The 25,054-nt window shown below is 46.8% G+C and overlaps 1 protein-coding gene across 2 annotated transcripts in view; it reads right to left on the bottom strand.

Moving 5' to 3' along the window:
* The window catches only part of WDFY4 (WDFY family member 4), a 293,287-nt gene that overhangs the window by 261,462 nt on the left and 6,771 nt on the right, over window positions 1-25,054 (bottom strand). For both annotated transcript variants that reach the window (XM_030798591.1, XM_003278166.4), the window contains exon 2: window positions 9,905-10,155. In XM_030798591.1, the coding sequence (XP_030654451.1) occupies window positions 9,905-10,138 (234 nt within the window). In that variant the 5' untranslated portion in view covers window positions 10,139-10,155. The remainder of the gene's footprint in view (window positions 1-9,904; window positions 10,156-25,054) is intronic.

Below are 25,054 nucleotides of genomic sequence, written 5' to 3'. Positions count from 1 at the left end.
CTTTCCCAGGTGCATGCAAAAGGCCACCACATCACCCACCCTCACAGCCTCAACCACCATCCCTACACCAATGCCTTCAGATTCTCTAACTGTCCAGACATCCCCCTGAACACGAACCCCTAAGACATCAAACACATAGAGCCCAGTCCACTGCCTTCCCCACAGCCTGCTGCATCTGGCGTCAGTGGATGGCCCTGCCAGGCACCCGCTGCCCCCATAGGAGCACCAGGAGTGCGTCTCCAGGTTTCTCCCTTCCTCAGCCCTCACCCAGCCCCCCTGTTGCTCCTCAAATGCAGTTTCAAATCCTGTACAGACATCCCAATTTTAGACATTCGATTCTTTCGTTTAGATAAATTCCAAAAAGTGGGATTGCAAGTTAAAGAGCGTGCTTTTATTTTCCAGCGCTTTGGTACATATTACTAACTCGGCTTCCAGGCAAAGTTGACCAGATGAGACTCTCCAGGCCTCCCGTGAGCGGACAGGTTTCTCCACACTCTCAGCAACACTGAGCATCGCTGTGCTCTCTCATCCTTAATGAAAAACTTCAGAAGCGAAAAAATATCTCATCTCAATGGCAGCCTTTTGATTCCTAGGGTGGATAACCTCTTTTCATGTTTCTTGATTGCCTGTTTCTATTCTTACCCTATTACTTTATTAGGGATTTTACTATTATTTATTTAAAAGAGCTCTTTGTATATAAAAAATGTTAGATGGGCCATAATATAACTGCAATTATTTTGAGTTTGTCATTTTGTCTTTTAATTTGTTATTGTTTGGTTTTGCTATACAGAAATCTGAAATTCTTATGAAATCAAATTTCTCAATCTATTCTTAAATTTTCTGGCTTTAGTTCCAGGCTTAAAAAATTATTCTCCAGTCCAAGTTGTTGTCTTTAATCTCCTCTTTTTCAATTTCCTTAAAATTCTTTCTTATCTGCCCCTTCTGTATTTCTATCCCACCTGATCACCTTTTTCTGCAGACTTTTCCCCTTATTATTTAGGATACTATTTAGTAGAAGTCATGGGTTTTAAAATTCTGTTTGGAATACCAGACTTATTTCAGAATTTCCTCCCTATTTCTGTAGCAGCCCTATTCGTAAGTCCGCTTTTCATCCAAGTCTTTGGGCAGATGGCCTTTTCTCTTTGTTCTACTGTGTTGTAGACCTGGCTAAGTAGGACTGGCTAAGTTTCCTAGTCCTGCAATGAGAAGGGCTCATTCCAGACCAATGGTCAGAGTGGAGGGACTTCCCTAGGTCCAGGACTTGAGTTCTTGAGAGATTTCCTGTGCCTGGTTCCCACCAGGAAGGTCAGCTGCTGTGCACATTCCGGGCATCCGTGGCCTCCATGGAAGGCAGTTTTGCTGCCCTGCTTCCACTCAGCACCATCCACCGTCCACTTTCACTTAAGCTCCTTGCTCAAAGACCTGAATGAGTTCTCTTTTAACCTGAGCTCTTCCATCTAGGAAGGATAAGGAGGGCTTCAAAATCCAAGAGGAAAAACATTTTTAATGTGTGTCTTGCTGTGGCATTATGTTTGTTAAAAAAAAAAAAACCTTTAAAAATCTTCCCTTTATTAAAAGATACTATAAACAAAGTGAAAAGGCAAGCCACAAATTGGGAGAAAATATTCACAATGCATGCCACTGACAGAGGATTACTATCTAGACCCCTAAAAATAGATAAGACAAAGACAAACAACCTGCTTTTTTAAGAAACAACAGAATAGACAACTGAAAAAAACAGGTCATTTATGTAAGATGAAATAAATAACAAATTTTTAATGATCCATAGAGTGCACATCAAAACCTCAATATTTTATACATTTTGGGTTGGCAAATATGAAATACCTGACGATACCAAAGGTAGGAGAATGGGAAGGATCACAGGAACCCCCACGTGCTACTGACAGAGTATCAGTTGGAAGAACCCTTTGAAGAAGGGTTTAACCTGATCCAATAAAGTTACAGGGGCACACACTCTACCACCTGGCAATTTCACTCCTAGGTATATTCCCGAAAGAAATGCTGGCACATGTACTGGACAGGAAATATTTGTGTGGCATTATTTGTGGCTGTGAAAAGCTGGGGGAAAAATACTGGACATGCATTGATAAGACAATGAATAATTTGTGGTATATTTATATAATAGGATACTATATAGTACTGAAAAAGAAATAGAGCTAGATGCATCAACATGGATGAATCCCAGAAACAGAATGTTGAGTGAAAAGAGCAAGTTGTAAAAGTATATTATAGTATTAGTCTATAAAAACCTGTAAGACTAGATTGCATGTTACTGATGGCTGTATATGTAGCTAATAGAAGTGAACATCCATCCAGGGAATGAGGCACCCCAAATTCAAAAGAGAGAACCCCATTGGAGGAAAAGGGAGGGGAATGAACTATAGAATGTGTACACAGGGAGCTTAGTTTATCTGAAATGTTTTATTTATTATATACTGGTTTGTGAGTACTCATGTGTTTTGAGCAAAATTTTGTTTGGATTTGAATTTTTTTCTACCCTATAAATAGACTTGGTTGGCATTTGCTTATGTAAATTTTTTTAAAGTAGCAGGTTAGAACTTTGCTAAAGCAAACAAAATGCTAGATTACTGTTAAACACTGTTGAACATAGCAGACCTCCAACACATATTTGATAAGTGAATGAAACCAATATGAAACCCATGATACACAGTAACAATGACTAAATGTTTTGGGCCTTGGTGCCATGCCAAACACTTACGGTATGCATTACGCTTCCATGCATTAGCTCCACTAATCCTCACAACAAGCCTTTGAGGTTTGTACTATTACTATGCCCACTTTACAGAAACTGAGGCTTAGCCAGAGACATCAGTTAAGTGGCAGAGTCAAGGTTTGAATTACTTCACACACACGTGCACATACCCAAAGTAGCATTCGCACATCTACAGAACTTATGGCTGCCACCTGCAAGCCAGCTGCCACTCAGACATGTTAATCCCTGGAGAGAAAAAGTCCGTCCTTTTGGCTTGGAATTTCTGTGGCAAGATGATTTCCCTCCCTAGAAATGAGAGCTCTGCTACGACGTATTTCTAACAAATCCCTGCAACTCCTCCCTGCACTGACAAACCCCTCAAAGACCAATTTGCAGGCAGTTGACTCGGAAGCATCTATATCGTCTCTGGAGCAGTGGGACTCCAGGAGGCACTCCACAATAAAGCAAATTGGGCCACTGCGAGCTGAACAGTAATTGTACTCTGAGCCAGATCTCCCAAGGCCCAGACTCCTTCCTGGGACCTCGATGGGCACTTCTGGAAGCTGCGTTAACTCTTTCAGGCCACCAGGGTGCTGTTTGATGCACAGAGCCAATCATTTACTGAATGGTACCATGGGGACCCCAAAGAGTTAAGGCAGCTTCCAAAAGGCCCTAATTTTTTCCCAAACTGGGACTTACATGCTGGGAGAATATTGCTCAATATTTTAAAAAACTTTTATTTGCTAACATTATCTAAGCTGCACCATCATGCCTCATGGCTGTCCCTTCACATGGAAGAAAGAGAAAGAAAATGATGCTCTGGTCTCCAAAGGAAAATAAAGAATGGCAAAGCTGTAGGGGAGATGAGAGGAAAAACCCAGCTTTTGAATGACAAAGAGAACATGGTAGGTATTCCAGCATGAGCAAAATGTCATTATTACTCCATTACTGCAGAGTTTGGCAGGTTTGTCTTTAAGTGAGCTCAAAACATTTCTGAGACTTTGCATGAAGTTTCCCTGCAAGTGTGATGCAGTGGACCCTCTCCTCTGTTAAAAAAAAAAATGGTGCATCAAAACTTTGCTAAAAAGTGTTATTTCCCCAAGATGGGAATAAACCATGTTGCAGGTTCCACTCCAAGATGGGGTAGAGTCAGGAGTGGACAAAGAGGAGTGTTTACCCTTACTTTCCCCTCTGGACACCACACTTAAAAATAATTGTTGGTGGCCGGGCATGGTGGCTTACGCCTGTAATCCCAGCACTTTGGGAGGCCAAGGCGGGTGGATCATGAGGTCAGGAGACTGAGATCATCCTGGCTAACACAGTGAAACCCCGTCTCTACTAAAAATACAAAAAAAAAAAAAAAATTAGCCGGGAGTGGTGGCGGGCACCTGTAGTCCCAGCTACTCGGGAGGCTGAGGCAGGAGAATGGTGTGAGCCTGGGAGGCGGAGCTTGCAGTGAGCCAAGATCAGGCCACTGAACTCCAGCCTGGGAGACAGAGCAAGACTCTGTCTCAAAAAATAAAAAAAATAATTGTTAGTCATCTTTGCTATTTTGTTTAATGGTGTTTATCTTTCTTCAATTATCAGTTAGATCCACACTTGGTTTTTACAAGAATGATCAATCATACTCAACATCATAAACTCTGCATCATTGTCTGAGTAGTCAGCCTAGGAATGTGCACATATGCACACACACAAACACCAAAATATACTCACCTCTAAATACAATTAAATTAGTGTTCATTTCAATCCCTTCATACTAGGAAATGGATGTATTCCTTCTTATGTTACCCACTTTTCCAGTTACCTGTTGTGCATGACAAACCACCCCTAAATTCAGTGGCTTAAAATAAAAGCAATTGTTTATTTTGCTCATGGATCTGCAATGTGGGCAGGGCTCAGCAGGGACACCTTTTCTGTGCTCCATTCTGCTAGGGCAGTTAATGGGAGCTAAGAGATCCACTTCCAGGATTGTGGGTGTGCTCACAGGGCTGGCAAGATGGTGCTGGCAGTCAGCAGCAAGTGCAGCCTCAAGGTCAGGGCCTTGGATCCCCTCCACACAGGTGTTCACTCGGAACTACTCGGGCTTCCTTACAACGTGGCAGCTAGACTCTAGGAGTGAGTATGCCAAGTGAGAGGCAGAAGAAGCTGTGAGCCTCTTGAGGCCTGTGCCTGGAAATGTCTCTTCTGCCCTGTTCCATTAGCCCAGTCGATACAAATCCATCTAGATTCAAGGGCAAGGGATAAAGATCCCACCTCTTGAAGGGAGGAGTGTGAGCCCTTTCACAGCATCTCTAATCTACCACATCCACATATTTCCCTTTTCTCCAATGTGGACCCACCTCCCAAGTTGTCTATCTCAGACATTGATAGATTTTGCATTAATTGCTGAGGATTCTCTATTTTACTTTCTGCTTTCTCTCAAAGTCCATATTCTATGAATAAACGTCAGTGGCTACTTCTGTAGCTCTAGATTTCCCTATTTCTATTATTACAGGATATCTCTGTGCAAAATGAGGACCTCAAGTGCTTTTCTTCCCCCAAAACCAGCACCTTCCCATGATTGCTAGAAGAACACCTTCTTCCTTTGGTGTGAGATCATACGATGGGAAAGGTTCTGAAAAGACCAAACCCCAAGGCTCTTGGCAGGAAAAGAACAACAACCTATTGAGTTTTTCTTAAAAACACTACTCTGCACACCACAGAAGTCATTGGCTCTGTGTTGCTTCCGTGTGATGAAATAAAACTTCCTCCTTATCTGCAACATCCTAGAGTCAGCAATCTAAACATGCTTTGTGTGGGGGTGACATTCTTTTTGAGCCCAAGGGAAAGGTAAGGTCTTAGCCACGCAAAGCCATTGTCCAGTGAGTCATGAAATAAGGAAAGACAAACCAGATCTGCCCTATCCTAGGAGCCCCAGCACTGAGCAAGGACATCCAGTGGTTAATAATGCAGACCTACAGCAGACTGCCCTAGTGACGTTCTGCTCCCAGCTGACAATTGGGTGACTTTGGCCAAATTATGCAACATCCCTAAACCTCTCTTTCCTCATTTGTAACTGGGATAAAAATACTACCTACATCACAGCGTTATTGTGAGGACATGTAAACACTGAACAGAATGTCTGGCTAGCTAGTTAGTATCTGTAGGATATTACCTAGCCATCATCAGTGAAAGCAACTGCTCACCTAGGCATCAGGGTGCCTGAGTTTAAGTCTTGGCTCTGCCCCTTGCTAGGGTTGGAACCTAGGGCATCATTTCATCTCTTAGTCTCATTTCTAATATACAGGTTGGTTAGCACAGGTCAAAGAAAGAATAGGGTGATATTAAAAAGAAATAAAAGAAAAGGGGGAAAGGCTAGGTTGGAAGGATCTGACCCTAGATCAGGACTGAAACATCCTTCAACTTGCCCAGGCTAAGAACTCTTTGACCTAACAAGAGGAGTAAGGATCCCTAGGTGAGGAGGCAGCCTGCTGTTCTGGGTGAGAATCCCATTTCTCACTCCTCCCCTCAGGGCAGCTCCCTTTTTGGGTTCCAGTTTGTTGAGATTCCATTAGGCTCTTCCTTATTACCTAGAAAATAGCCAAAATGTTGAGTGGGTTAGCACCCCTGCAGCCACTCTTCAACTCAAGAGGCAGTGGGGCTGGGATTCACTGTACCACAAACCAAGCTCACCTTTGTACTTGCCTAGCAGTTACTGCAGATTCAAGTGTAAACAAAGACAAGGATAGGGGAAAGTTCAGTGCTCTGTGTTTGGAGGAGTCAGATATGGGAGAAAACCAAAGAGGCTAACGGGAAGTTCTTCTCTGGGAAGAAGATGCCAAAGAAGTGGCTCTGAGGGAGTCTGATGCACAAGACAATGCCCATTGTCAAATCTCAAGACTCACAAGGTTGAAGCTACCAGGTGACAGCAACTTAGGAGAGGCACACACGGCTGTCAACCTGATTCACCCAGCCCCAGCTACAACATAGATCACCCCTTCCATGCAGAGTCTGACCAACAAAGAGGCTGGGGGTCAGTCAGACAAGACCCCACACCCCAGGGACATGGCATTTCCGAGCAGAAGTGACAATTCAAAATGCCTTGTGTGCATTGCTTTGGAACAAAGAATATTCCAAACAATCTTGATTAATTTTCTTTGGGCCCAGAATGAAGAGAGTCAGGTATAGAGTTGAGCTCCATCACACATGGGAGTTCGGGACTCTTTTGCCTGTACTCAGGAGTCTCAGAGCCCAGGCAGGGTATGATTTCCATGACAACCAATACATGCATAAGGCTTTGATGTTAACAGCCACATTCCAGGAGAAGTGGCATAACATTTTAGGTTCTGTTATTTCCAAGGGGGAACTTCATGGAAAACCTTAAAGAACACTGCTTTGTGGTTATAAAATTCAGAACAGAGTGATTGCAAGCTTATCTTCTTACACAAGGGCCTATATTCCAGTAAATGTTCTCAGGCTTCATCTCAGGTTAGATTTGATCTACACTACACCTGAGAAAAATCTCCCATCTCCCCCACCTTTCTTTCCACCACCAACTCTTAATTAAGAAGGCTGAGCACTCTGGCTCTGGCACGGTTTTATTAGTCAGAACGTAATAGAAACAATGTTTCGTAGGCATGTAGGACTTAATAAAATAATATCAATATTATGAAAATTATGGGAAGCCTATAATATTCTGCCTCTACAGGGTTTGCCAGAGGTGGGCTCTAGGGATCCAGAGTAGCAGATTGTGTCAGCAGTTCGGGGAATCGTGGTGACAGGAATCTCAAAGGCTTCGGTCCATGTGCAGTAAGTACCCTGGAGGCTGGTGGAAAAGTAATGTCTACTTTCCATGAGCTGTGAACTTTATAATCATTGTCTTGTCTTACCCTCATGGTTTCTCATCGAAATGCTTTTAATTTTACTTTATGGATAACTGAGGTTCAGCAATAGTTGGTAACTTGCTCAACAGCACACAACTAATTAAATAAGTGATGCAGGACTTGAGCCTTGATCTGTTTGACTCGAAAGCCCACATGTTCAACAACAGGGTCATTATGCCTCCAATTATCGGGACAGGGTTTGCAAAATAAAGACCAGTATGAAGGTTCACTTATAATGGTAACACTTAAATATGGAGTCACAAGCTCACATGCCTGTACGGTGACATAACATTCATTAGTAATATGGATTGGGTGAAAGATGTTGGAGTGAGTTCCGAGGTTAGCTGGGGAACCCCATAACCCTTCCCATACAACTGTCAGTATTAGATCTACCAAAATTTTCAAGATAAATTAGAAATCTGATTTTCATATGAAAACTTTCCATTTTGAAAAGAAATGGCCACTAGTTCATTCTGAACCCCTGCAGGCCAAATGAAACACACAGTGTGCTATTATATGCCCTCTGCTCTGGGCCACACTCACCATGAGGTTGGTGTGTCACCTCTGTCTTCTTCACTCCTATAGCCCAGGCCTTAGAACAGAGTATAGGAGCTTAAAAAATATTGATACAACAAACAAATGAATTCTCAAATAAACAACAGGGAGGTGAAGAAGAATCAAGTCCTGGCTCTTGGGTGCAGAGTCCTTTCATCAGAGCCTGGGCTGCCCATGCAGGTGGGAAAGGTGTCACTGAGAACCAGCAGTTCAGTAATGGCTGAACTCATCCCCATCGCCAGTGACTTGCACTGGGGGCTGGGGACTGCTCACATTGTCCCTTCCATAAGGCAAAGTTGATCTGGGAACTGGGGTAAGACTGTCCCACCTCCCAGAATCTGGGGTTGTCAGGGCAGGCAGGGCTAGGGCTGAGAAACTTCAGCTGTCTTTCCTAATCTAGCCCTAGTTATGCAGTCTGTGAAATGAGATGAATGGGACTACAAGTCCAAAACATGGAGGAAAATGATGAATTAATGGACAGTGAGTTACTTGCCAACTTTTTAATGCTAAGTATGGAATGCATCCTATAAATGTGTTCCCAAGAAGATTCTAAGTCATCTTTGGAAACCCGTAACTATTTCTGATGAATAAATTAGAGGAAATATATTCACAAAGACATTTACCAATGAAAACATGCCAAAGTCTCCATCTGCCATAGTCTACTTTCAAACATGAAAGGCAGCTCTTGTTCTCTCTGCTTTGAATATTTTGTAGGTATACGCTTTTCAAAAATAACCCCAAATTCATAGTCAAGTAAACATTAAGCCCTCATAAAAAGTGCTTTCAATGCTACAACTAGACTTCAACTATAAGGCAGGCCTCACTGGCAGGAGTATTTCTCCCAGACAACAAAGGCAATCCCTTGCAGCCAAGCTGTCACCAGTTGCTACTAGCTAGAGTGCAGACCCAGTAGATGCCCTGGTTTCCCTAGTGGAGCTGTGACCGGGATGTGAGTGAAGCTCTGGTGCTTTCCACTGATTTTACCTCACTTTGCATTATTGTTACAATTTGATGCAAGATATTCTGGCTCTTCCAGGCCTTGGTGCTGGCATCCCTGGGGTGTGAGGTTGCCAGCCACCTGTGTGACTCTTGTGTCAGGACATACCGTCCTCTCCTCCCTCCCAAAGAAACTGGTCTTACTTCTAGCTCCCAAACTGGATTTGTGGTTGAACAATGTAATATTTTTTAACTAAAGAGACAGTATTACTCAGAAGCTAACTGTCTGTCCTTTCTAAGTCCCTCCCCACCCTAGAAATGAGCCTTGCTTGCCATCTTGGCATGACACTCTTGCTAGGGTCTCCCCCAAATTCATATAGTGACATTTTAATCTCTAAGGTAATGGTGTCAGGAGGTAGGGCCTTTGGAAAACAATTTGGCTCTGCTGTTATCAATGGGATTAGTGCCCTTATAAAAGAAGCCTGAGAGGAAGCCCCTCACCCCTTCCACCACATAAGGCCATGGCAAGAAGGCACCTTCTATGAGCCAGAAAGTAAACTCTTACCAGACACTTAATGTGCCTTAATGTTGGACTTCCCAGGCTCCAAACTATGAGAAATAAAAGTCTGTTGTGTCTAAGCTACCCAGTTTGTGGCATTTTGTTATAGTGGCCCTAGCAGGCTAAGACAACTCTCCCCTGAGCAACCAGAGTCCACTTGTGATGACATTAAAACCACCAACTTCACTATGCAATCATCCCAGAAGTGTCCCAGAGCACCTATCACCTTACAGTTTCAAAAATAAGAACACTAACCTTTAGGAATAGAGGGAGAAGACTCAACAGGCTCTTCTGACGCTCAATGGGGCTCTTGTGAGTCAACTGCTGATATTCCAGAAACTTCCTTTCCAGCATGTCCCAGAGAGCTGTGGGGCTGGGGCACTGCCCTCCATGTGGGACATCAGGCTGCACAACAGCATGCTGCCCTTCATTTTTGGAACCTGGATCTTCATTTCTGTCTTCGGCCTTTGAAAGATCTTCTGCCTCCATGCCGTGGCAAAGCAGATCTGAATTCAGAACAAAAGGAAGTGAACACTCCTGTCACATCACTTCCTGATGATTCTGGCTATGGATAAGGTACTGTACTCACTCAGCCCAGTTTCTATTGAAGATGGTTCCCCTAAGAATCTGAAACAGACTAAAATAAGGAAGGCTTTTTAAAAGGGATTCAGATTTAGATGTGGTTAATACAAGTTCACAATCTAGTGTGTGCCCAGCACTGAGGGATCTTATACACAAGACTCAGACAGACTCTCTTACAGCCACACAGACAGATGGGTGCTCTTATTCTCTCTAGATAAGTAAGGAAACTGGGCCAAAGTCATACAGGCAGCTAGACATCAAGTTGAAATGCAAACTTTCACACTAAAGCCTGTTTTTTTTGGGGGGGGTTGTTTGTTTTTTCACTTGTTGCTGCTTCTCTTTTAAAAGGCTGCATACATAAAAGAGATGTAAATAGTTTACTGGTATTTGTAGAGGCACATAATTTTATATCTAGAACTTCCTTCTATGATGGATCTGTAAGGATAAATTCCTCATTCTAAGCATTATTTGGTTTATACTTGATGTTTTTAGACTATTTTGTTCTCAGAATGACCCTTTAAGTCCCCAAGCTTACAGCAGCTCATCTCTAAGTGCATGCAGGAGCAGTGTTTGCAAGTTGGGAACCTCAAGTCAGTAGGCACGAGAACAAAAACTTACGTGATGAAAACAGCCAAGGGCCAATTCACCAATAAGTGACCTCCCAAAGGTACACACCTTCAAAAGTTGTCGGTCAATTGTGACTTATGCCATAACATAGGATAGTTTATTGTTTGTTTGTCTGGAGTTCAGCAAACTCTAAGAAGGGGCCAAAATGTTCAGGCTCCCTGAATAAGTGCCCTCACCAAACTCAACATTACCACGTAGGAAGCCATCCGGGTGCCCAGCAGGCATTCAATAATCACAAAATAATGACCAGAGGGACATACAGAAGTGGGTCCCCAGTGTTTCACTCTTGGCTACAGCAGTGGTGGGCTTACACATGCTTTATTTTTAGCCCAAACACACATTCCTTGAAGGCTAGAATGGGGTTTAGCCATGTGTCACCGGCAAGGCTAACCAGCCCCTCTCTGAAACATTCTCACTCTTTATGTGCAGAACCCAGCCTGCTCCCAGCTCCTCTTCGAGCACACAGACTGCTTACTCTCTGACTTTATTTTCAGAAATCATTTTCTTATTACAAAAGCCATGTCAGTTCATTGTCAAAAACCGGGACGAAACAAAAAATCAGGAAGAACATAATGCTTGCCCATACCCAGAAAACATGACTGCTGACATTCCAGTTTCTGTCTATGAATATATAGTTTAGTAAGAACATGATCTTAATATTGTTGAAGCAAACTTTATACTTTTGCTTTTGTTGGGCACTGGGATGGGGTTTTGTGGGAGATTAAGTAGTTTCTTTTGGGGGGCTAACTCTAAGGGGAAGGCGGTGTATGGAGTTGCTCACATCCCTTAGCCTTTTCCCTGATCTGGGCGGGCTCCTCTCTGGCTGTGTTCATTTATTCCTTTATCACCAGGACCTCCATTCTCCATTCGCATTCCCCGTGTCCCCACCCCACCCACACTCCCGCTTGGTGAGTATGAGTCCACCAGCATGGAACTTACAGAGTATGACACACAGCACCTGACTTCCATCCACATGCACTTAAGTTCGCGAATGCTCTTCTGCATCTTTTCTGCTCTTACTCTTTCACCCAGCATTATGTCTTCAGACTCTACTATGTGGCTCTATGTTTGTCAAGTTCATTTCCTCTAACTGCTGCCTTGTGTTCCAAAGTGGGCATCACATGCCTATTTTACTTGTTGGCTTTCTCATTGATAGATGGCTGGATTAGCCACAACATCCAGTCCTGCACACAGGGCTGGGGTGGACATTCCTATGTGGGTCCCTTCACTGGGCTCTCATGACTCACTCTGGGTATGAAGGCAGGGGCAGCAGAACTAAGTCAGGGGAGTATGCCTGCTCAGTTCAACTAAGTTCCACCAACTAAGATGCCTCCAGAAAGCTGGCACCAGGCCATCTCCCCCACAGCATCTGAAGCCTCCTCAGTGACCTCATTACCACCCTGCTTGGCATCACCCAGCTTTCCAGTGTTTGCAATCTGATTGAAGGAAAGAGACCTTGCATTGCCATTTTAATTTGCATTTCTCTAAGTTACTAATGAGTATAAGCATCCCTTTACATGCCTGTTAGCCTTTTAGCATTTCTCCTCTGTGAATTAACTACTCATAACCTTTGCTTATTTTTTCCTTGCTTGTTGTTCTCTTGCTGCTTTGTGAGAGTATATTCTAGAAGCTGGTCCTTTGTTTGTTTTAAAAATTGCAGATATTTTCTCTCAATCCATTTTTTAATAAATTAGTCCATAACTTTCTTTGTAGTCAAAACAGCACATCATGAATATTTTCCACATCGTTTAAGATCCTCAACGCCTTCATTCTTAATGGCTACTTGGTGGCCGTAGAGTAATGTTGCTTGTTTATTGAATAAGCCCTTACACTTAGGCACTTAAATGATACCCAATTATTCAGTACTATAAAAAAATACTGTAATGTCAATCCTCATGTCTAAGTCTTTTTTATATATTCATGATAAAGTAACAAATCCTAATCCATTCCTGAATTTCTAAAAGGAAATAGTTGGATCTAAAGGTAGATAAATTTTCCAGCCTCTTGATCCATATTTCCAAATGGCTGCTCCTGAAACACCAAACCTATCAAGGGACAGACAGTCCTTCTACATAAGTGTACAAGAGCTCAAGCTTCCCTATGTGTAATCTTTTTTTATTACCATTTTTTTAACCCTGATGATTTGACAGGTAAAATAAAATCAAAAGCAAGTGCATCTCTGTTGTTTCTCACTGCGCATTTGCTGCAGAGTGAGGAGCTAAGTATGTTTCCATCTGAGGCTCGGTCTCCTGCAGAGCTCCCTGCAGCTGGTGTTCTGGAGTCAGACTCCAGTGAGTTCTCATTTCATGGGTTCTTTGTAAGGAGGTCTCAGCTATTCCCAAGGCTCTAATTACCCCTGAGAGCCACATATCCACTAAACGTTAGCTCTCTGAAGGCAAGGATATTGTGTCTATAGCAGGGGCTGGCACAGAGTAGATTCTCAATAAAATGTTATTGAATAAATGAATGAAAGTATCAATGAATCCGTGAATGAATTAATCTATGTGCTGATGGCACCCAAATCTCAATCTCTCTCTCTGTAGCCTAGACCCCTCTTTGGAACAAGTTCATTTTTCCCACTCCGAGATTTCTACTAGGATTTCCCCAGGACTCTGAAAGCCACTGTGTCCAACCAAACTGCCATCCCTAGCACCAATACAGCCAGCCCCAAGCCACAACAACAGCGAGCTTAGTGTTGTCTCTACCATATAAAGTTCATTTTGTGGCCACACCTGCAGGCTCTACTAACTGGCTCTATCAGTAAACTGTGTCTGAGGACCCGCTAACATGCCCCGTCTTCAGGACCAGCAAGCGGCAAGTCAAGTGAGCATCGGGTCAGAATATGAAACTGCGATGGGAGGGGACTTAGCTGGAGATCAGAGGAAGGATCAGAAACCGCCCAGCTCTCCTCTGAAGTGCAGAAGCCACGTTTGCTGAAGTGAAACACTTGACTCACCTTCACTTGAATCGACAGAGATTTTTGATAAACAAGAATTTCTAACAAATGCAGACCCCTGAAATTGCGTGGCAGCAGCATTTGACTCAAATGCTAAGCTGCAGCTGCCCCACCTCCTGCTCATCTGCTGATTGTGCCACAGCTGCTCCAGTTTTATTTGAAAAGAGAAGGAAACAGGGAGTAGCCTTGCAGGCCATGTGAAGAATAGCAAGAAAAAACCACTCTAATCCGTCTCATTCTCAAGAAGTGCCCCACCTGCAAGCCAGCAGCCTCTTCTTATCCAGAGTGAAAAGGGACCCATCGGGACTTAGGGTCACTGTGGGAGTCCCAGGCGAGGCCAGGGTGAGAGTAGGCCAGTGAAGGAGGCACTCGCCTCCTCACAAGATTTAAGGAGGTGCCAAAAACGATAATTTAATGCAACAGTTTTAGAGATCAAAGTTAATGCCTAGAAATCCATGATGAACAAAATATCAAAATTTTAAATAAAAACAGGATCCAAACCTGTGCTTCCCAACCATCCCCCCACTTCACTGTCCACTGTGGGAACTTGAGCTCAGGACATTTTTCACAAAAATCAACCTGTTAAACAGACACCACGTCTGGGCCTTGGCTCCTGGGGATTCTACTCTCAGACGTGTTTGGCTCCCAGCACAGACTCTGGGGCCACACTGCTGGGGTTCGAACACAATGGGCTTAGACCAAGTGGCAAGACCCATCCCTGCCTCAACGTCCTCATTTGTAAAGTGAGAATGACAACAGGTCCTCTCACAGGGCCCCTCTAGCATTAGTCAGCTTGGCACAGGTCACTGTTAGGATTGGGGGAATGCATATTTACTGGCACCTACTTAGTGCAGGCATTTACATGCATCTCTTCATGTAATCCTCCTAATATCCAGTGACAGCAAAGCTAGCAGCTTTCGTCCACAGCTGGTACTGAGGTAGGAGCATAGAGGTGACTTGGCCAGGGTCCCTTTGCCAGTTGGTGGCTGGAGCAGAAGCCTCCAGGTCTGTGGACAGCCCAGGCTTTGCTGCCCAGCATACCCCCAGCAGTGCACACAGGCAGCTGGGCTCACACTGTGGCTGCTTGGGGCCGAGGATGGGGAGAGGGGCTTGGCAAACTACTATACCTGGTCACACAGGCTTGGGGAAGACTTGCTACCCTGGAAAGGTTCTTGGACAGGTGGGCTTTTAGGGGAAGGGTTCAGGGAGACGTGGCCTTGGCAGGGCAAGATGCCAGGAGGCTGCAGGGAGTCCCAGAGCCTCCAGGAAAAGACAAGACCACTCCTCCTTGCTGGCCGTGCTGTGTTCCAGCTTGGATGGGCATTCCGGCCCTTCACATCCCTGACCAGCCAGGTTGGAAGCTCTGCTCTCCTGAGGCAGAAACTTGCTTTCTCACACAGCCACGAGGCAGAGGGGGCAGTGGGGCCAGGATGGGGGTAACAGGCAGGGGTCCAGGTCTAACTTGGCCCCTGTGGTGTCTTAACTGAGTCACTTCCCCTCTCTGACCCTTGGCTTCTCCTCATCCACATGGTCCTGGTGATACCAGTCCTTCTCTGCCCTTCATGCATGAACAATGGGAAGAGGTCCAGCATAGTGAGGCACTGAAGGGCTGCAGGGGCCTCCACAGGGTCCCAGAGTCTTTGGGTTGTGTGTATGGGATGAGGTCTCCCCTTCCTCTGTGCCATGTACAGGGAACCAGATGGTGAGCCTGCAGGGACCCAAGAGGGAGGGATTCCCTGTGACCCCAGCAGCACCAGTGCTGGGAGTGGCCATGCATACCCCCAGGTCTCTGGGTCACTGTCCACCCTTACCCTGCACCCCACCCACCCTGCAGGGATAAATAGCATCATCAGAGCTCGCTTTGCAGTGTAACAACCCACACCAGGCATTCTGCGCACAGCTGCCCCAGTGAAGGGTAACATCTGGAGCATGAAGCAACTGCTAGGTTGCTGATATTTGGGCTGCTAAGTAAACATTTTGATGACTGTTTTCATCCCTGGCTTTCTATTGAGTGATTTGCAGAGTTGGGAGTCTCAGAATGTGAGATGTGATCTAGCAGCCCTTGGAGCTAAGATGCCAAGAAGCTGTTCCCGGGAAAAGCTGCCCTGGAGCAAGAAGACATGTGGAATGACCTGAAGGGGTAGCTTGGGACTCAGTGCCTTCTGCAGAAAAGCTGGGGCCTGCAGACAAAGAGTTGCTTTGAAAAAATTAAAGATTAAAATTCTTTCCCCATTTCTTGTCAGCCTCTGCAACTATTCTCATTTCCAGATTATAAACTCCAGGTGCAGAAACTGCCTGTTTGCCATCTCTGTAATGGGCCATGGCCCTCAGGCCTTGGAGCTGGGGAAGCCTCTAAACCAGATGATACAGAATAGAATAGTGGCTTCGCATGCATGGCCGTAAATGATCTGTTTTCCCCTCCATGCAAAAGCCAGTGCCTCACTGCATGTCAGCCGATCCAAACACTCTTGCCCTTGTTTTCAGCAGAGTCTTGGCCTAAATCTGGAGTGCTCCAAAATAAATAAATAAATAATAAATAAATAAATAGCAAAGCCATTCTTGTTCCTAAAACACGTTCAGGGTGGTGCTAGTCCTTGCTTCCCTCTTCCCCATGGTTTCACATCAACAAGGAGACATTACAATCTAAAACCAAATTAAAAGGGGGAGAGAGACAGAGGTGATGTACTATGAAAAGTGTTCACATCTACCTGCACAGCTGACACTGTCAGAAATACTGAGTACGAACAACAGCATCATCATTAGGAAAATGATGATTAAAACAAGATGCCAGGACACACCAATTAGTATGTCTTCAATAAGCAAACAAAACTTGATGATGGCAAGGGTGCAGAGCAACCACCACTCTCACCCTTGCTGGTGGGAATGCAAACATGGCACTGCCACTTTGGAACGAAGTTTGGCAGTTTCTGGGAAAGTTAAACATACCCCCAGGAATTCCGCCCCTAGCTATTCATCCTAGAGAAATGAAAACTTATGCTCCTACAAAAACCTATACATGAATGTTTCTAGAAGCTCTATTCATCACTGCCAAAACCTGGAAAAAACATAAATGCCCCTCACGGAATGAATGAATAAACAAACTCGGGTCAATCCACACAGCAGAATCCTTCTCCACAGTACAAAGAACACACGGCTGACACCCATAGCACCCTGGATGCATCCCGAAGGCCTGTCGGCTGACAGGAACCAACCCCAAAAAGCCTACTGTCATATTCCACTTAGATGACATTTTGGAAAAGGCAAAATTGTTAAGAACAGAAAATAAGATCAGTGGTTGCCAGGGACAGGGGATAAGGGGATGACTACAAAGGCAGGACGGAATTTTATGGGGGATAGAAATGTTCTGTAACTTGAAAGTGGTCAAGGAGGAGTGTGTGGGCTTTGGAGTCTGCTGCACAGAAGTTGCTATTTAGTAGCAGTGCTGAGCTATGGAGCTGCTCTGAGGCTCTTTTCAGCAGCCATCAAATACCGCTAGTATTTGCTGCCTCATGGTGTGTTGCCGTGAAGATAAAGAGAGATGATACGGAGATGAAAATGCAGAGCCACTGTGAAGTAAGCTCTCAGGAGGAGGAGTTACTTGGTGGTGGTCACAAGACTGTCTACATTTGTCCAAAGTGTGCACTAAAAAAAGTAAATTATTTTTATGTAAATTATATTTCAATAAACCTGACTTTAAGAAAACATGTACCGAGGGTGAAAGAGAACTAATGGAACAGACAGAGGCAGGGATTTTAGTCCCTTGGCTTCAGCAGTCAAATTCATAGAGCCAGAAAGGAGAATGGTGGTTCCCAGGGACTGGGGAGAGGGGTGCATGGGGAGGTAGTGTTTAATGGGCACAGAGTTTCAGTTTTGCAAGATGAAAAGGTAATGAAGCTGGATAATGCTGATGGTTGTACAACATCGTGAATGTACTCAATGCCACTGAACTATACACTTAAAAGTGGTTACTACGGTGAATTTTATGTTATGTTATTTATAGATCGTGGTATGTACTACAATTATAAATTTATAAATAAAATCAATAGATAAATAGATAAAAGATAAAGGAAGAGGAAATAATTCATCCAGTTTAATGACCAGGATAAAATCATAACGATAATAGCATCTATTGAGTGCTAGCTCCGCACTAGGCTCCCTGCCAAGGGCTTTGCCCTCCTAACCTGATTTAATTCTCCCAAAAGCCCACGGCACAGGAACTGTCATGACCCCACACACTCCCACCCCCAGGTGGAGACGAGATGGAGGCATGGTGCGTTTGCGCAGCATACCTGGGCGTGCTCACGCAGCTGGTGTTCTCAGGAGTGAGAATTCCCTTCTGGGCCAAGGCTTCAGTAAACATTTGCCACACAATGGCATTGTGTTGGAGGGATTATGGGAAGCCAATCACAGAAGCTCTGTGTTCCACACCTGGGTTAGTTACGGGCAGGGAGGAACACTATTGTAAACAAAGGGGACACAGATGAGACCCAGTGACAAGATCAGAGAAATCAGGAGATAGAAGTAGCTTGGAGGACTTAAGACCCTGAGAATTTGCAGAAACTGGACAAGAGCATTGGAGCTCCTGCAGGATGTGGTAAAGGGCCCCCAAAGCACAGTCTATATAACGTACAAAGCAAAGGAGGGAAGTGTAGGTGAGGGGACTCGTGTCAGTGGAGTGACAGCCTCCAGGCTTTCCTGTGGGCCCCTGGGGAAAGAGCTGATTGAAGGTCCAGTGCTCTAAAACTCCCTTTGGGATGCTTTGCCTGCTGATGGCCAGCCTTGGGGTGGTGCTGGGAGGTGAACCTTCAGCATAAAACCTGCCATCCTGGAGAAACTGTTCTGAAAGCAGTGGTTCTAAAACTTCAGCATGCATCAGCATCACCTGAACAGATTGTTAAAACCAGATTTCTGGACCCCAGCCCCAGAGTTTACAATTCAGTAAGTCTGGGGTGGGTCTCAGGAATCTGTACCTCTAAAGAGTTCCCAGGAGGTGCAGAGGCAGCTGGTTCAGGGACCACACCTAGAGGACCACCACCTGAGGAGAAGCCTTGGAGAGGGACTTTGGAAGCAGAAGAATCCTATCATCTAGATTTTACCTAGCATTACTGGAAGCCCTGATCACCCCTCACCCTCAGCCCAGACAGTGGACCAAGAGGACAAAAACAAAAAGTGCAGTGTGAGAAGCTAAAGTGTCTCAGGCAAAGCTGGAGTTTAGCCTTGTTGGGGGCTTAGTGTGTGGCAGGCCAGCTGCACTCTTGCACTGTTCAGCCTGCATCATGACTCCAAGATGTGGACATTAGGGATACCATTTTCAGATGAGGAAACTGAGGCTGAGAGCAGGAGCCTGCAGCTCACTGAGGTCCAGATCTGTCTGCCTCCAAAACCTCTCCACCACTCTCCCTCTGAGGTTGTCTAGCTCCTCCAAAACAGGATCCCTCCTCTCCCCACTCTCCACTGTGGGAAAGTGCTTGCCCACATCGGTGTTGTATTAACTGACAGCAGGACCTCTGGTGTGTACACCTGTGGGGTGTGAAGGGGACAGGAGGGACACTGGATGTTACAATAGGCCCCTGTGCCTCTGCACCTGCTGGCTCCAAAGTCAGATGCCAGATGAGCTTGGAAACAGAGCAGCCATCGCCCACCCAGGCCACTCACCAGACCACCTTGGAGGCCGGGTTCCCGAACATTGTGACTTACTTCTAAGTGGGTGCCAAGTGTAAGTGTTGGCTACAAGGTCTAAGGTGATTGCAACACGTTCCCAGGTGAGGCCAGGGGCCGGGGGCCAGGGAGACATGGGAGGCTAAAACCCCCAGAGCTCTGTGATGCCCAGAGATGTGGGTGGCTCATAGAACATCACAAAGCAGGTCAGGAAGGGAGCTGGGAGCCCCTGCTAGGTCTCTGCTGCTTCATGGCAGGGCCTACTGTCCAGAGCCCCGACATTATCTCCTAGGTTACCTGTGAGCTGGGTGAGACCTGAGTGTTCCAGGCCCACCTCAAGTAGCTCCGTGTATCTAGGGGTGGGCCTATTAGCCTGGGCTGTGTGACAACCTCTGGCCTTGACTCGCTGGTAAGCACCACCATCACCCTGAACCTAGTCCCTCTGGCCAGCCTGACCCCTCCTGAGCTCAAAGGCCAGGCCAACCCAGAGCAGCATCACACAGATCAGATTCAAATCCCAGCTCCACCTCTTCCTAACCTGTAACCTTAGTGACTCAGGCTCCCTCAACCTCAATGTCTCCAGCTGTAAAATGGGAACAATATCGTCCTTGCAACATTGCAGAAAGAATTAAGCAAGCCAACATATGTGAGAAGGTGTCCAGTACACACTAGATGCCCACAGAGTGCCCACTGCATGGCCTCTTCTGCATTCTGCACCTTGCTGCCTCAAAGCTCTTAAAATCTGCACTTCCCTGGGGAGCCTGAGCCCCACATGGCCTTTGTAAGTGTGCTCTGGGGCCTCCATCCATCTTTGGGGTTCAGCCCCGAGGTCTGAGTCAGCTGCCCCAGTCCCAGCCTAGACCCTTCTTTTTGCCTTCATCATCTCCCCCTGGGCTGGCCGCTGAGTCTGTCCAATCTCAGATCTCCTCACAAGGAGCTGGTTTGTTGGACGTCAGGACAGGGACATAGAGACGTGGGCCTGAGTGTGGCCAGACAGGGCTGCACATGAGGATTTGGCCACGGTGAGGATGCAATGTGGAGACAAGAGCAGGAGGGCTGCCTCCAAGACCAAGCCTGTGTTGGGGGATGCCACATCAGGGCCAGGTGGAGTCAGGGGCAGCCCTGCAGACAGCAGGTGGGAGAGCAAGGAGTGGGCCACTCAGGAGGTTCCCTGTGGGCCCTGCATGGCCAGTGCCTCCTCAAGGGAGTGCCAGGAGCAGGCGCAACTGCTGGACTCACGGATAACTCCAGCAATCACCTCGGTGCTGCCCTAGGCATCACCAGTTAGCGAGTGTCCCCACTTCCTACCTGGGCCAAGGGCTGAGCGTGCCTGCAGGCAGAGAATGGCGGGGCCCAGGGCCCTACACCTGCTTCAAAGGATTCACGAGGAGACTGAGGCAATGCAGGTGTTTTCCAGAAGTTCGGAGGATACCCTGAAGAGTAAGATGGAGACTCCCATTGGAAGGAACTAGGCAGGTCAGCAAACCTTCCATGGCTCTCAAAACTTCCTCTTTCTGATTCCAGTCCTCACTGAGCCCCTGGCCAGCACACACCTCTGTGGTTTTTGCAACAGCAACGGAATACAGGAACTCACAGTGTCCTGCGGAAGGGGCTGGTTCTGTATCTCGGTATGTGTACCTACTTCCACATTGCCAAAAATGGCCAGGGAGCAGTTCCCCTGGCTGGACCCCTACAGTTTGGCTATGGTCGAGCTATCATGATGGGGACAAAGACCTGAGCTGGAGACAGCACAGGTTACAAGAAGCCCCAGTCCCTGTGGAAAGGTGGTGAGCCTCTCTAACCCGGGAGCCAATCGGGGCTCGATCTCCACTGAAATGTAAGAAAACGTTCCCTTAGGTAAGAAAGGCCATGGAAGAGTGACCATCTACTAACAGAGACATCAAAGTTCTCTACTCTTAGAAAACCTGTAAGGTAGGCATTACTATTCTCACTGTACATATGGGTAAAGCAAGACTCAGAAAACAAGTAATTTATCTGAAATCAAACAGCTGACAAGCATCAGAATCAAGGTCAAACCCAGGTCGCCTCTTCCAGCACTCAAGGTTGGCTTCAGGCAGTGGTCAGTGGTGGTGGAATATGCCATGGGGGCACCTCAGATACTAGCTGAAGCCTGCAGTGTTGCAGGGAGTCCCTGGCTGGACTTGCATAGTTGTTGCTGACCCCCAGCCATAGGAGATCTAAGCCAGAGCTGCTGTCTGCCCGCAGCTCACACAACAAGCTGGGAGGCCCAAAACAAGACTCTGTGGTTGCAGTGTTGCCCCAGAGAAAAGCAGGTCCCTGGGAGCCTCAAGGATAAGGGTTCATTAGCCTTGGACAACATGGACACTCCTTGGCCAACATTCCCTCCACAGATACCAGCACACTCAGTGTCAGTCACTTGTCCTCCAGGCAAAGCCACTGGGACTACTGCTCTACTTGGCGTGTTCCGTGTAGTGGGTCTCTGGATTATTAAACATGCAAGGAGCAGGATCACCCTCTGTCTACACCCTGGACTTCAAAGCTCAGGGGGAGCAGGGGGCCAGCAAGGAAGCAGATGCAGTGGGACAGTCATTGGGCAGGGTGGTGGCTGTGGGGCAAGAGGAGGCTTGTGGCGCAGCCTGGGGAGGGTGGAGAAGTCTGGGAGGGCTTCTTAGAACATATGGTGCCGGTGGTGGACACTGAAGAGTGAGGATGGACCCTGGCAGTAAGTGGACAGGCACCCCGGGCAGCGTGAGTGAGTGTCTGGCAAATGGCACAGATGTCCAAGAAAAAGCAGGGACAGGAGCTCAGGGGTTGAGTGAGTGCATGGTGAGAGGGCCCTGCAGAGAGCCCAGAGTGGCAAGCTGATGGACATGGACATGGTGCTTGTCTCATGGAGCAGTCCTGGGAATCACTGTGGGGCTCTCAGCAGAGAGTGACAGGAGCAGCTGGCAGCTGCCCGTCGCTGGTGATTCTGCCACCAGGAGCTCACAGCCTCCTGGGAGAGGAGACAGGGAAAGGGATGCTCTAATACATGGGAGTGAAGGAGGCTAGGGAGTGGTGGAAGAGGTGTCACAGAAGCAGGGGCTTTGGAGAGGGAGTCTGAGGAAAGTAGAAACAAGCTACCCAATGGGCAGGTTAGAGAGGAGGGAGAAACAAAGCCACAGGAGAGGCCGGGCTTAACTAGACCCGGCTTTGTTCAACTGGGAGGGATGTGAGCAGGAACAGGGCATAAAGCTTGGCCAGGGACTCCATTAGGAATGTCTCCAGACTCTGAGCAGCCCGTATCTGATTCCTCACCCTCCAAACTCCCAGAGAAGGAAAATCACAGGGGAACTTCGCAGGATCCTTTATATCTCATGTGCTAAGGTAAGAAAGATTTTGACACATTTCCAGACGACTTGGTTTGGTCACGCAATCATCCCATTTAGCTTATTAAATTTCAAGAATAATTTGGTCAGAATAAACACACAAAAATCACAAGTGAAGCTTTGAAACATATCTGGAAGTATGCATGCCTGGCTCCTCAGGAATTAAAGATCTCTTAGTTCTCCGGAATCATCAAAGCACAAAAAAGTGAGGGCACAAACCACCTACATCACAGATAGAGTGACTCATTTTCTTGAGTTCCCTGTCCTCTCCTGTGCCAGGCCAACCTGGACCCAAAAAGCTCTGCTTTTAGGTTAAAGAAAAAAAGAGACACTTTCAGATACAACTTGGCTCCTGATGCTTTTCACCTAAGAGAAGAGCAAAGAAATATACTGCTAGCCACTGGAAGTGGGGGCTTGGGCCTCCAAGCTGAGTCTCTTTGCCTTTCTGTGACTCAGTTCCCCACCTGTAACATGAAGCGTTTAGAATAGATGCTCCTTAAGGATCTGTCTGCCAGTGAAGTTCTGCTGTTCAAATTCGCCCAGGTTCACAAGCTTCAGATTTCTCCTCTCAGAGCTGAATATTTGTTTAACCAGAATGAGTCTCCCACAAGCTGGCCGACCTCTTAATGTACCAGGAATAATTTTCTTAATTATTCTACGTGTCGAAGGAGTTGGGAGGATGGCATCTGAATAGAACAGGGAGGGGTCAAGGGGCCTGAGAACGCCACTTGCGTGGGTGACACAGGTCCTCTGGGCCTGCCCTCTGTGAGGCTGGTAGCCCAGGGTGGGCCCGGCACCAACCCCTCTGCTTGCTCATCTGTCCCCTGGCTGCACCATAGCAAGTCTCTGCCTCCAGGCTCCCCTCCACCCACCCCACACTGTCAGACTTTACAGCACAACGCCAGCATGTCCCTCCCCTGAGCAAACGTCCTCCACAGCGCCCATGTTCTCTGGGAAACTTCCCAAGCTTGTGGCCCTGATGATAGGACCCAACCCCCTCCTTGCCTAATTCCTCCCTGCACCCTCAGTGAGGTTAAGCTGAACGCACTGATCACTCACACCGTAACCCCTCTGCCTTCAGTCAGGCCACCTCCTCTGCCTGGAAAGCTCCTCCTTCAGCACCACGGTCCAAATCTGCCACCTTCCAGACACAGCTCACGGCTGCCCCCTCAACACAAGAAGCAACCCTGCCCCTCTCCACTTCCAAACTGCTCCCACTATTGGGCCATCCTGCCATTAGAAGGCAGCCATCACCAGCAGGTGACAGCCCCTTCCAGTTTTCAAGGCTGCATCAAGATATGATCTCAGTAATTACAATGGGGCAGTGAGGCAGGCAGTGGGCAGCAGGGCTTTGATGGTCCCATGTACAGGAGAAAAGGGAAGCTTAGCAGTGAAAGCCCTTGGCTGGCACAGTCAGGCAGGTCGCACAAAGGTTGGCCTGCGTTAATTCCCAAATCAATCATTTTCCGCAGTGCCTACTGCCTATAACAACTGCAGCTCCCATCCCGTTCCTCCTTATGTCATCGTTATTCATGAATACGCTCTCTTTCTCACTCTTGTATTTCCTCAATTCAAAGTCTCTATCGATTATAAAATGCCACAGTCATTTAATTAAAGCACTTTGGGAGGGAAAATCATCACATTAAATACACACTTCAAAAATGAGATGATTCAGACACTTGCAATTGTGTGAGGAAGGGTTTCGTGGAACAAAGGCAGTTTTCCAGGGCAGTGACTGTGAGGATCCCGCCCACTGGCAGAGGTGTAGACTCACCTGGGGGCACTGTCCCTCCCTTCCATCCCTGTCACTCCGATAGGGTAAAGGTGTCCTGGCCCACAGGCCCACAGGTGTGTGAGGCTAAAAGGAAATACAAGAATCTGTGATCTGACAGCAGGGCAGTGCCCTGGGCTTTTCCCCTTTTGAACATCTGGGCATTTGCCACCCTGATCCGCCTGGCTCTTCGATTACCCTACACATCCCTCGAAGGCTGAGACCACATGGAGCTGCTGTGCAAACATTGGACATGCAGGCTTGGTTCCTGGGTGGCTTAGGAGCCTGTGCCCTGAGGCTCGCACCCCCCATCCTGGGCTTCATCACCCTTTTAATTGCTACCCTCCTTCTTCTCCCAAAGAGCAGGCATTCTCAGGGCAGTGACACGGGGGACAAACAGCTGCAGGGGTGCTCGACCCTGCCTCTGTTATAGCATCTGCCACCCTGCAGCCTTCTGCACA

This window comes from Nomascus leucogenys, chromosome 18 (assembly GCF_006542625.1).
Source record: "Nomascus leucogenys isolate Asia chromosome 18, Asia_NLE_v1, whole genome shotgun sequence".
Taxonomy (NCBI): Eukaryota; Metazoa; Chordata; class Mammalia; order Primates; family Hylobatidae; genus Nomascus; species Nomascus leucogenys.
This window is presented reverse-complemented; position numbering and strand designations above follow the sequence as displayed.